Source organism: Micrasema longulum, unplaced genomic scaffold (genome assembly GCF_059751315.1).
Source record: "Micrasema longulum isolate JH-2025_06_02 unplaced genomic scaffold, ASM5975131v1 h1tg001895l, whole genome shotgun sequence".
NCBI lineage: Eukaryota > Metazoa > Arthropoda > Insecta > Trichoptera > Brachycentridae > Micrasema > Micrasema longulum.
The window spans coordinates 155,666-168,719 of record NW_028279069.1 but is presented as its reverse complement, the minus strand read 5'-3'; the positions used below and the strand labels follow the sequence as shown (position 1 = coordinate 168,719).

General features: G+C 35.0%; 1 protein-coding gene across 1 annotated transcript in view; it reads right to left on the bottom strand.

Annotated features, from left to right (window-relative positions):
* The window catches only part of kto (mediator complex subunit kohtalo), a 73,401-nt gene that overhangs the window by 11,070 nt on the left and 49,277 nt on the right, over nucleotides 1–13,054 (bottom strand). The window contains exons 33-40 of the mRNA XM_088238429.1: nucleotides 11,805–11,966; nucleotides 9,420–9,597; nucleotides 8,142–8,323; nucleotides 6,786–6,996; nucleotides 5,270–5,353; nucleotides 4,288–4,427; nucleotides 1,752–1,854; nucleotides 739–834 (exon numbers count right to left, since the gene is read on the bottom strand). Coding sequence (XP_088094555.1) covers nucleotides 739–834; nucleotides 1,752–1,854; nucleotides 4,288–4,427; nucleotides 5,270–5,353; nucleotides 6,786–6,996; nucleotides 8,142–8,323; nucleotides 9,420–9,597; nucleotides 11,805–11,966 — 1,156 coding nt within the window. The remainder of the gene's footprint in view (nucleotides 1–738; nucleotides 835–1,751; nucleotides 1,855–4,287; nucleotides 4,428–5,269; nucleotides 5,354–6,785; nucleotides 6,997–8,141; nucleotides 8,324–9,419; nucleotides 9,598–11,804; nucleotides 11,967–13,054) is intronic.

The following is a 13,054-nucleotide window of genomic DNA, read 5'->3' as shown; positions in this document are numbered from 1 at the left end:
TATCGCTGTAAACTGTAGCTAACTTCGTGATTGATAATCATATAATAAAATATAATAATAATAGCTTAAACAGTTATCATTAAAATGCAAAACAGTTTTGCCGCGATGTAAATGACAGTTGGAATTCTGTGGTGCCATAGTAAAAACATGTGATACTTTATAAAAAAAATCTCAACATTCAGAGGAAAAATTATGAAATTAGTATTTTATGAAAATTCTAATATTTGTTTTTTAAATTTAAGTGTATAAAATTATTTTAAACATGTTTTTTTATTAATTCAATAAACAAAACGCATATTGATTTAAACAATATAAAATATTTTCAATGGAATCATAGGACAGTTTTTACAATTTTTCTAGTAGTATATTTAGACTAGTCTAGAACGTTAATTTTACGTCCATTGTTCCCGTACATTTTAATTTCCTCACTTTGGCATTTTCCTCAGTTGTACAATTTTTTTGTTGTTCCCTTGAAAAACTTTAAAAGGAGGGTTTAATGGAAATAGTAATTTATTTAAATTATTTTTGTCTGAAAGACCTTTTTATGAAGTGTAACACTTTTAATTAAAAATGAGCAATAATTAGTTGCACATTATATATATTTTTTCATAAATATATGAAATATAATCAGCAGTATTTTGAGTATTAAAATCTTTGTAATCAAAGCAGATATTGTTATTATTATAATAAATAAATATGTCAGTAGAAAAACTCGAATCAGAAAATATTTTAACTCACGGGTGTGTTAGCCTTGTTCTTCCTCGGTTTCCTTCCTCTCACTCGACCTCTGCCTACTCCCGTGGGGCTCTGGTCCAGAGAACCGGAATCCAATCCCTAAAAGAAAGAAAAAGTTCAAACAAATACCAGTTTTACCATTCTCTGCGTCAGGGCAGATTAACCCTTAGAACTCCTTTGGCGGGAGCCACCAGCCCGAAAAAAAATGCTGCAGCTCCTATGGCGGAAGTCACCATCCCGAGCGAATGTCGCGTGAAAAATGCGGAAGTTTAGTATTTTTTGACATAAAATGATACTACGAGTATTATTAACATTTATTGGAGAAAAAAATAAACATTTCTAAATCATTGGTAAATATGATTAATGCCCAATTATGTCAGTTCTTACAATTTTTCTTCAGTATATTTAGTATAGTCTAATACAATAATTATACTTTTATGAAATTGATTTTTTTCCATACATTTTAAATTTCCTCACTTTAGAGTTTTCTTCAGTTTTACACTTTTTTTGTTGCTCCCTTGAAAAACGTAAAACAGGAGTTTTACTGTATTATATTTTCTAAATTTATTATCTTCTGCTAAAAACATGAAAAAACCATTAGCTTATGTTCGCAGCGCGGGGGAAGGAACCGCCCCTGACAAATCGTAGGGCTACTAACTGGCATCTAGGAGAAGTGCTAAAAACTATGCTGTTTGCGCATGTGATGCGTGAAATTGTCTCTTGCCCCCGAATATACCTGTATTATCGAGAGTGAGACATAAAGAGTGTGTGAGACAATTATATATTAGGATTACTCTTTTGCTACGTACTACGGTTTTTTCTGTTCCCAATAAGCATTGATTATTAAATAAAAAAATAATTTACCTGATACGTAAATGCATAACTGAGGAATACCAAAAATCTTAAACTATAATTTATTATATTTGTGGAGATATTAAAGTTATTAGATGCAATGTGTATTAGCTACGCACCACCGGGAAGGGAGAGTTAAATAAAACAGAAGGAAATTAACTTACCGGTTTTTCTGGAGGGGGATCCAAGTCTTCCGGCGGCAGAGATAACGGTTCCAAGTAATGACTAGCCGGCTTCACGAGGCAATGCGTGTGATACCGCAGTAATCTAAAATGTGACATTTATATAACAGTTTTGTATAATCTTCACTAAAACTTAACTTAGCTCCGGATTCGGGGTACGATTGAACCTACCCCAGCTTGTTTCTCATTTTCTAACACGGCAATTTAGGGGAAGAGAGGGCGAAGCGGAATATATATTTTACATGTTTCCAAATGGCGCGCAAAGCAGCCCTGATGCTTATGCTGGATGCAAAACATCTCAGCATCTCAGCTTGCCTACGCTCATAAGGTAAATTCATAACTGTTCACATGTTAGCCGTAGGCAAAGTTAAGTGGCAGGATGTTTTACCCTTCCACACATTACCTACTTTAAATTAATTTGAATACGTCACTTGTTTTTATTTTGTTTTGCGCTTATTTCTTACAAAAACACGTCTTTGTTAATTGTCTAAATTGTCTTTCAAAAGTAAGTTTTTAAAGTTACATAATATGTAAGTGCAATGTTCATGGAGTTGAAACCGTGTTTTTTATTGCTTACTTCTTGGCATGAACACTTGATAAATTTACTACTATGCTCTATTTTTTGTAAATTTATTGATATCATTTTAACTTTGCTAGAATTCCAGTCGTCCATGTGCTTTGTAGTAGCTGCACGATGATTGGTTATCTAGCTTTCATATATCAACTTTAAAATACCTAAATTTTGTAAATGGGGTCTAGAATTCCAATCGTCTATACGCTTAGTGGCTGCAAGACGTGTTGTAATCTTACTCCTTTTTTAATACAATAAACTTATTTGTCAATTTTTAAAATGTGTAAATGGGGGCTAAATTTCTAACTGTCTATGCGCTCTGTAGCTGCAAGACGTCCTGTAATCTAGCTGCTATCTGTTATAATTTTTGATTGATCTTAATTGAAAACGAGGAACTAGAATCCCAACCGTCCATGTGCTTTGTAGCTGCAAGACGTACTGGGATATTTATTAATTGTACAGTGCCCTTAAGGTGATTTTCACAAAAATGGCGCTATTTAAATTATCCAACTATATATATATATTAAACCCTTCTAAGTTAATCAGTAATCTTTATGCATTTTTTATTGTTTTCTTTTTAAATGATCAGCGGGCAAAGTGGAAACAATTGTTTGAGGACAAAGTGGAAGGAAGAAAAGGGAAAGAATCAATATCTGAAAAATAAAACAGGATAAAAAAGTCGAGCAAAATAAGAGGTGAAAACGGCAAGACATCCAACAACAGGCTAGCAGTAATTAGCTCCGTAATTGGCACATTAAAACATGAAGGCATTCTGGTATATTATGTTGTCTCCCAAATGTAGGGCCATACACAGAACCACCAGCAAATATAATTACAGTCGAACTTGGTTATTACGAGGAAGATGGGACCATTTGAATTTGCTCGTTATAAACGTTACTCGTTATACCAGAGAAAGACTTTTTTTATACAATAGATATTGCACATTGTCACGAAGTAAAAACACATGTGTGCATATAATTCGTACAGAATTTTTTTACAGGGGTTAGGTTTAACTGATCTGGTCTAGAATTCATTTGAATCACCCACTTGTAATGTTTATTGTGTATTGAAATAAGGCTAGAACATTAAAAAATCTAAAAAAAACCCCCGTAAAAACCCCTGAAACAAGCGTGTCATTCATAAACTACAAAGCAGCTGTAAATTGTAACAATGTGCCGAATCGGCACTTACTGAGTTCACTAGCTTGGATTTTTAAAAAACCATTTTTCAATATTGTCGGTGAAAATCCAATGAGGCACTTAGACACTTACATAGCTATCATAAACATTATCCGATCAAAACGCTCGGCGGTATTTATCCTTTATGTTAGCCGACCCATTTGGATTTTATTACTTAGATTCTTATTTCGAGAATGATGTTTTTTACAATTGAAGATTTTTTGTGTAATTACTGACAATATTTTTGTTTGGTATGTCCGAGAAGTAGTTCGTTATAACAGTTAATATTTGTATGGAAAAACCATGAACTAAAATGTCTACTAATGTTTCATTGTTACATCCGAGATCTCGCTGTTTCTGTGATCGTTATAACCGAGTTCTATTGTATTTTTGTAATGGGCGCACGAATACTGAGTTGACATGGAAGATATTTTGTGGTGAAATTGTCTACATTCCAATTTGTCCTATTTAACATTACGCCTTGCCTTCATGGTACGGCAAAGTGGAAAATATTAAAACTATTTATTTAGCATGTCTATTATCTCTTATTGTGTAGTTACATGAAAAGTTATTTTAGTGCGGAAAAGTTCCTACAAAAAAAACAATTACTGTGTGTCTTTATTTTGGCCTAAAGTTAAGTTTTCACTTTGCCCTGACTCGCTCTACAAATTTACAATACTGAGTGAAACATAAATAGTTCTTTCCAATGTCTGTGCGTATGGCTATTTATATTTTTTCTATCACAGATTTTTTATTTCCTGAATAATACCTGTGTGTGTGCTCGTAAGTTAGGGGTTTCCTGTCCATCTTGGTGGCTCCAAACCAGGCCCAGGAGAGAGGGGCAGGAGACCTTCCTACTTCCACCACCTCCCAGGCTGACACTCGCTGCTTGTCCGATAGTCTCAAGCCCTGGTAATCATATTACTAGTAAACCTCGTACGGGCACAATGATGAGGAAGTTCAGTGGTTTTATTTGTTAATAGACTACTAAACTATGCAAAAATATATTTTTAAATTTTTATGTATCGTATTTTAAGAGCTATGATTATTTTGAGAATAGTGGATATTATGGATCGCATAGCAGGACATGTTGCGAGACAAGATCCCACAAGATGGACTCCTAAAATTTTAAGACCTCAAAAAGATGGTCCGACGACATAGCTGCTGTAGGGGGTAAACATTGGTAAAAATGGAAGAATATAGAAGAGGCCTATATCCAGCAGTAGAGAACAGAGGGCTGAAGAAGAAGAAGATGATTTATTAAAGTTTTGAATTTCTGAAATCATTCCGCGTGTGACTTCTCAATTCTCTTCTCGGCAATTTCTACAGATTGGCCCATTGACAAAAAGTAAATCGGAAATCTTTCACAGCTCTCTTATCATTGGTTGATTCATATGAACGAGTGACGTCGTTCAAAGTAGTTCGTTTTTATAAAAACATTTTTTTTGTACATTTTCAAGAAACTTTGCTGTACAATTCAATGCTTTAATTTTTACCGCCTGCAAGAAAACATTTTTAGTATCAAATTTCCCGAAGGGCTGAAGTTCCTCATTAAAAAAATAAAGAATAGATTAAGATCTACCGACATTGTACGAAAAAGAGCTTTGACTAGTGGAAAATTAACAGGTATATGAATTTTAGTAAAATATGCAGTTTTATGTCAAATTTTCCTGTCTATCTGGTTCAAAATTTCTAGCTGTGGACCTAAAAAAATCTTCAGTCTAAAGAATGCTTTACAACGTTTGCCATACCTGTTTTTTATCAATGCTGTCAAAGCCGGTAATCTTGTTTCCTTTAGTGTCCATAAGGCAGCCAACTGGTTCACAGGCGATCACCTAAACGGTTTATATAGATCAATTTAGTTAAATATTGGTGCTAAGTTTTAATACTAAAGACATATTCTTACTGAATATATATTTTTAAAAAAACACTAATATTTAAGATTTTTAACAATCGAATGCCTAAGTACTTCATTATTCTTGTTGAATAAGCTACTGACGTCAATGCGACCGAAGTAGATCTATTGTGATGGGACCTCGTAAATTAGTTCTCGCCTTCCAAGCCCAGGTCTTTAAGGATCCTGGTTGCCGAGTGGAGGGTGAATGTTCTCATATTGCTAAATCCCCCCCTACAAACCCACATAATACCACATATTTTTGTACTTATTAGTAGGATAAAAAAAAATTCTGAGAAGGGAATATGGAAGTCTAGGCATTTACAGGGCTTATGACCTGTCATTGGCTGGTTTAAGAGGCCACTTTACACTCTGTTGGACATAATCAAACATTGTCCTCCAAATATGTTTCATTGTATTGGCCACATCCTAAGTAGGCCACGATTTGGTTAACTTTTAACCCTCGTTTGTGACCATTTAAATAGACCGTCATATGTATCATGAATCTTGTCAGGATTGTCAAAGCCAATCTTGTCACGTTTTCGTGGAGGCGTATTTTTTAAAAATTAAAAAAAAAAATATGAATGAAAACTTTTTACCACATTGATTTTGTAAATAAAATTAATTTTTCTATTTCCATTTTACATATATTTATCGGTATTCGTAGTATGCGATATATTACTAAAAATAAGGATAGAATAAGATTACCACATTAAAATTGTTTAATACATAAAGGAATGAAAATGTATGATGAGGTGACTAAAAGTATGAAGAATGAAAATAATAGGAATTAATTTGAAAAGAAATGCCATGTTTACTATAATAGCTGTATGTATAGGTCGCAGCTTCAAATTCAACTGGACAATTGTAATATAGGTAATATATATGTTATATAAACTAACTAAAGAAAAAAATACATTTTTGAGAATAAACAAGTTCCAGTATGTTAAAAAGATAAGTTTATGAATCGTGTATATTGCCAGTGAAGACGTACAGACAAGAAAGCATGTCTGTGGCAGTGAAATGCAGGCAGCGATCCATGGAAAGACAGATGATCGGTGTATGTCTAAGAGACAGAAGAAGAAATTAGGCGGCGAAACGGAGTCGTAGATATCATGGATAGTAACAGCAAAATTAAAATGGCAGTGGGCAGGACACTTCGCGAGACAAATGATGACAGGTAAACACCCAGAATAATAACCAGCAAATAGCTGGTAGAGCACGGGTAAAAAAATTGGAGAACAGAAGGGAGAGGAAACGTTTAGAAGAGGTCTATATCCAGCAGTGAGAGTACAAGGCTGAAGAAGAAAAGAAAAGAAAAAAAAAGATTTGAACTTCGGGAGATGAATCTGATATTATATTTTTTTCCATACCTCCATAGTTATTTTTGGCAGTGGCAGGAGTTGTCGGATGACCTGCATCTCGGCGCCGTGCCTCTCCCCGACTTCCTTCTTCAGTTTCTTCATTAGGTTTTGGTACTGCTTGCGGTTCTCATCCCCCGTGGGGCCCCCGCTACTGTTGTCCGAGGCTAGGGTCCAGTGGACTAGAGTGGCCAGCATGTCCATCACCGTGGTGAAGAGAGACCTGCTCAGGGAACACAAACAAATCTTCGGATCAAGAACATCCCCAGATGTAAATACTCTACGGGCTTAGGGTAAATAAATCATTATAATTCCCCTGTCTGCATCGAATAGTGTATAATGCAGTGCGCTGGTCCACGATTGCAGCGTGATTAGTTAAATGTTTAAATTGCCATGTAAGGATAGTAAATTTGATAGTGTTCATACAAACACACTTGATAAATGACGATAGTAGAAAATTGGAAATTCCTTGTATTATTCTTCTTTTTGACTTTTGTCAGTGACATTTGATGGTCTACTTTTGTGGGCAACATTGGACGGTTTACTTTTATCAGCCTATTTTTGTCGGCGACATTGACGATCATAAAAAATTGAACATACTTGGTAGATGATTGACAAATGTAAAATATTTATGCCTGTAGGCACTTTGAAATAGGAATCAAACCCGGAACTTCAAGCATGGTAAGCGAGCATGCCAACCCCTACACTACACCTGTATTTTTCTATCCACACCCAGTGGAGCATAGAACACTGTATCGGTACTCTAAAGCTAGGGTTTCCTAGGACAGCGGTGCCCGCAACTTAACGGCCGTAGTGAACGGCGATGCGGTGGACAGCCGTCGTAACGTCGACTAGAGAGTGGTTTCCTAGGGAAACGGTGTTAAATGGTGTTGATAAAACCGTTTTCCTAGGAAACTACACTCTAGTCACCGTTACGACGGCTGTCCACCGCATCACCGTTCACTACGGCCGTTAAAATACGGGCACCGCTGTCCTAGGAAACCCTAGCTTAACTGAAACGTATCTGGACCATGTGGTTATGTGGAACATTAGGTGATCAGTCTTACGCTTCGGGGGACGATGAAATATCGCTAAATTGAACCATTTAACATGTATGACCAATATTGTACGTCCACTGTGCCAGAAATTGAACCTAAAACCACAAGCAGATGGTAGGCAAACGCACAAACCACTACACTATGAGGTGGACTTTTCACTACTCAATTTCCTTTTTGGGATCTTTACTTGAGAGAAGCCATCGAGTCGTAAACACTCGTCCAGAATTATGGTTCCACTTCACACAGATTTACATACTTTATTGCGCCCAGACACAAAGAAATAATGAGAGTCAAAACAAACATATCTTACGAGTTGTTATTGTAGTCGATAACTCCATGTGAAATCAGCTGTACCAGGAGTATGGCCCAATCAGAGGTGACGGTGGCGTTCCTCTGAATGGTGTCGAACATTCCTCCCAAGAGGGAGAAGCGCAACTGCAGCCCGTCCACCATCTGCTCGCGAGGGTACTCTTCTACTGCCCCCTGCCGCTCCTAAAAAGAAGCATAACATAAGAATCAGAAAGTTAAAAGTGATTAGCTTCACTTGAAAGCAAACCTTTTCGAGTGCCCTTTTTTAATTTTTTTAAAATTATTTTATTCAGAAAACATACAGTCATACATAATAAGTATTAAAAACAACAATTTTTTAACATAAAAAGACCAATTAAGTTTTCATAAATAAATTATGCAAAAGATATAAACATTAAATGTGACAAAAATATAATATAAATAAGAATTTAAAGTGAGAAAAGAATAATTGTTAACATTTGCGTTTTCCATGGAGGTAATAAATTAAAATATATAAAAATACCAAATGTACACTCCATGCATCAATCCACGCACAGACACATGAACACACATATAAAACATCCACAAACATATACATTACATTACATGCGGCACATATACATAGCATAAACCACGCAAGATGCACATTCAGCAACTATCCAAAATAATCAACCCCCTGAAGAAATTTTCTGTATAAATGCAACGTGCAGTTAAAAATGTCTACATCAATACTGAGTCCATTATAATTTCTACAGGTACGTCTAATGAATGAATTCGAGGTATAATTGTTTTTACAAGTTGGTACATAAAAAAAGGGAATTTAATCTGGTGTAGCGAAGAGGACAACGTAAACCAATATTTTGTAAAAGATACGGCGAATCAACCATATTATTTCGAATTTTGAAAAGAAAAATTAAATCAGATGTAATCATAAATGTAATCAGATGTAATCATAAATGTAATCAGATGTAATCTTTAATCAGTTCCTTAGCATGGTGTAAACCAGGTATTTTTTGCCAGAGCATTACATTCTGTTTCCTGGCCCATGACCTAAGCTCGTTACGAGGAGCACATTTGGGTAACCCATGGCAGTTCGTGTACACCGAACTCCTATTTTAAAACAACACAGTGCTATTAAATTTCAGTTTTTTTTTGTATACTAATTATGCTTAACATTAATAGTATGTATTTGTTGTTGGAATTTCCTACACCTCTTGCATGCACTTACTATTCAGTATTTTGTTGAAAAGTTTGAAATAAATACATAAATAAAAATAAAATACTTTGCGAGGTGACTTACCTCCTTAGCCGTCTGCAAGAAGTGCGACAGTTGCGTGTGCAGCGAGGTAAGGAGGCCCTCCTTCTGGTCATCCTGTCCTCGGAGGCAGGTCAGCACCAGCGCCAGGAAGGGCTGGTGGCACAGGGCGGGGGACGCAGCCCCAGTGGACCTCCGGGACCCAGAACCACCCGACGATAACCTAAGAACACACAATAAAAATTTAGAGAATTCATTTTGAAATATAACCATGGCCGAGCATTCACATCAGTGTGCCTCGCTTTCTACGCATCCTGGCAGGAGAATAATGATTTACTTTTTAATTTTAAATCTTAGCGCCTCAGAATGTAGAATCAACATTTGCATTAAATGCCATTTCTAGATCAACTGAGCTGTTTTCAACCTAAGCTTTTGTCAGACTTCTTCGTTAGAAAATAAAACCAATTTACGCTAAATTGTAGCAAAGTGAAATTAAAAAAAAAAAGTTAACGCTTCAGATTCCACAGGTGAGATGGTAATGCCAGTAGGAAGAGCAATGTCTTTACTCAACCGTATCTCTTCGGATATCGACATCTTTCATATTGGTGAAAAAAAGTTCAGAGAGGATAGCATCCCTTTTCTATAATTTCTGGGTGTTATTATTTTACCATCTTTTTATATTTAAATTTTAGTATGAAGTTTAACGTGTTATGTATGCCTTGAAATATTTTTGTAATGAACATAAACGTATATAAAATAAATAAATTGAAATTGAAATCTCACGCACAGTGCAATGCAACATGAACATTTGCAAGTAAATATCTAGAACAAGTTTTACTGTCAAACACTACCTAAAATGAATAAAGATCGTTTACTTTTGATTCCGCATGATATCCTCTAACAAAACATCCTTATTGGCAGTATTTTTCTTTTAAAAAAGCATCCCAAAATCCATTTAATTTTTTCTTACATTTAAACGGTTAAAAATAATAGGAAAATATTATTTTTAAATGATAAATAATTTTTTTAATCGATTCCGAGCAGAGGTGGGTAGAAAGCTAGTACCAACAAAATATATACTACTTCGAGAATTACACTGGCTACGTTTTTCACAGAGGGTGGAATACAAACTGTGTTGGCTTATGTATAAATCACTGCACAACTCTGCTCCGGAATATCTAAGGGACTATGCATTCCAGATGAACTAGCCGACAGGCATCTTATGCTTAGATCAGCTTCGTCTACGGAGAGAGAAAAAGTTATTATAACTCTACGCAAACAGCGTACTGAATGAGGAAGTTCAGTGGTTTTTTAAAAAAAAAATATTTGTTAATAGACTGTTAAACTAAGTCAAAATTATTTTTTTTTTATTTTTATATATCGTATTAACGGCGCTGCGATTTTTCAAAGTTTTGTATTTCTGAAATAACTCCGCGTGTAACGTCAGAGGTTCATTTCCGCTTATTCTCATTCAGTTCTTCCCATTGGTCCAGAAGCGACAAGCAGACCGGAAATCTTCCATAGCTCTTAGATTATAGGTTGATTCGCATGAACCAGTGACGTCATTTAAAGTAGTGCGTTTTTATCAATATATTTATTATTATTTTTCTGTACATTTTCAAGAAACTTTGCCGTACAATTTGATGCTCTAATTTTTACCCCGCGTAAGAAAACATTTTTTGTATCCAGTTTCCCGTAGGGCTGAAGTTCCTCATTCAGTGAACGCGCATTTAGGTTGCAGGCCCTATGGCATGGAATGCTCTCCCAGCGATGTTTCGTTATTTTTAGTTTGTTTATTTATTTATTGATATATATGGCATGCAGTGCCTTTTACCTTACAAAGATACATATTATATTTAAAAGAATATAAACACTTCAATATGTGAAAAACATAAAAATCAAATTAAAAAGTAATTTGTTACATAAATACTATAACACAGCAGTTTCGTATAAAGAACATACTTAGATATAAAAAATATTATCAAACAATGGGTGCAGATAAAATTTTAAAAGGAAAATATATATTTTTTTTTTCTTTAAGAGGTACATAAAATTCTTTTGTCTCAAAAAAAAATCCAAAAAATAGTAATAATAATAACAATGAAAGTAATTTAAAAAATAATTATACACGTAAATATGGTACACAAAAAGTAAACAAAGAAAGCACTGTAGACTAAAAAATGTAAATTACCGTTAACCATCCTTGAATTTATTAAATATAGTTGATTTATATAAACTATACGTTATGTTAAAAATATCAGCAACGTCGGAAAAGTTATTGCCAAGTGGAGTTATTGGAGTCGATTCAGAATAGCATTATATGAGTGGGTTATGTGGATTATTGTGGGTTATCTCACTTCTGCGTTGATCACCTCATTAAGAACCCTCTGGGGGTTTAACATAAGCGAAGAAATAAAAAAAATATATTACCCCTGGGCCCCCTTGTATCCCGAAGGGCTCTTGTCGCTGCGCCCCCCCTCCAGGAGTTGTCCGGCCACCTTCAGAACCCGGCCCAGGACGGCCGGGGGAAGGCGGGACACGAGGGGGGCCACCAGCCAGATGGAGTTGCTGCGCTTCTTCTCCATGGCTTGTCTGGTAACATCAATAGGATTTGCACAAGATTCAAAGAATATTGCGAGGGTTAGATAGGGTCTTGTTAAGATTTGTTCGATTGCTTGAATTTTACTTTATCAAAAAAAACTTCACAAATTAAGACAGAAGATTGATCATCGAGATAGTAGAACAATGTTATATAAAGGCTTTTTTTTCAGGTTTGAATATATATACGTATATAACTAAGCCTTTATTTCATTTTTCTTTCTATTTAAAAAAAATAAAAAATGTTTAAAATGTTATGATTTTATTTTATGTCATTTTCTATAATGCTTTATGTACTTTAACTGTATATTGTAAGAGCCCTCTTATTAAATAAATAACCCAAGTATCAAATGGAATACTTTTGTACTTGTCAAGTTGTGACATTAAGTATAAAAAAAAACTAAACCGCTCTCAGGTAAAGTTGTAGAAAATCACATGTGTTGTTGTTCTACGATCCCGACGATATGTATTTATGTTTAAAATCATAAAAAATTATGTATTGTTGGTACTTTCATATTTTAAAAGCAATGGTATCTGTTATTTGTTTATGGATTATATCGGGCCAATTCTGTAGTGTTAAGATTCAGTCGGGTATTTTAGCTAAATGTGAGAATTCAATCACGTTTGCAGACATAATACCCATGCAGCATTTTATAAATCTCAATAAGGTGGCCTCTCGCTCTTCTCTGTTCTAGGTGGTCACATCAAGTCTCCGAAGCCTTTCCTCATGTAAGTCTGCACAAAGAATGTGGAATCTTAGTACGCTTTTCTAATCTAAATATATTGTATGACCTAGGAGTGAAGAACTTTAAAACAAAATTGATTCGCTCACATGTTATTCATCAAAGTGACTTTGGCCCCACTAATTTCTTTTCCTACAAATATCCAACTCATCGTAGCCAGCAGGAATCTATCTATATACAACCTTTTGCTTAAATTTAAAAAAAATAACTGAATAGATTTGTAGTGCTTGACTGGGGCCTGTCGTTGAATCGGTGACAGTAGCATGAGCATGGGTGGAGGATTGATCGTTTGGTGGAGGGATTCTCCTTTTTAGTTTTGAAACGAGAAAGGAGAGAACT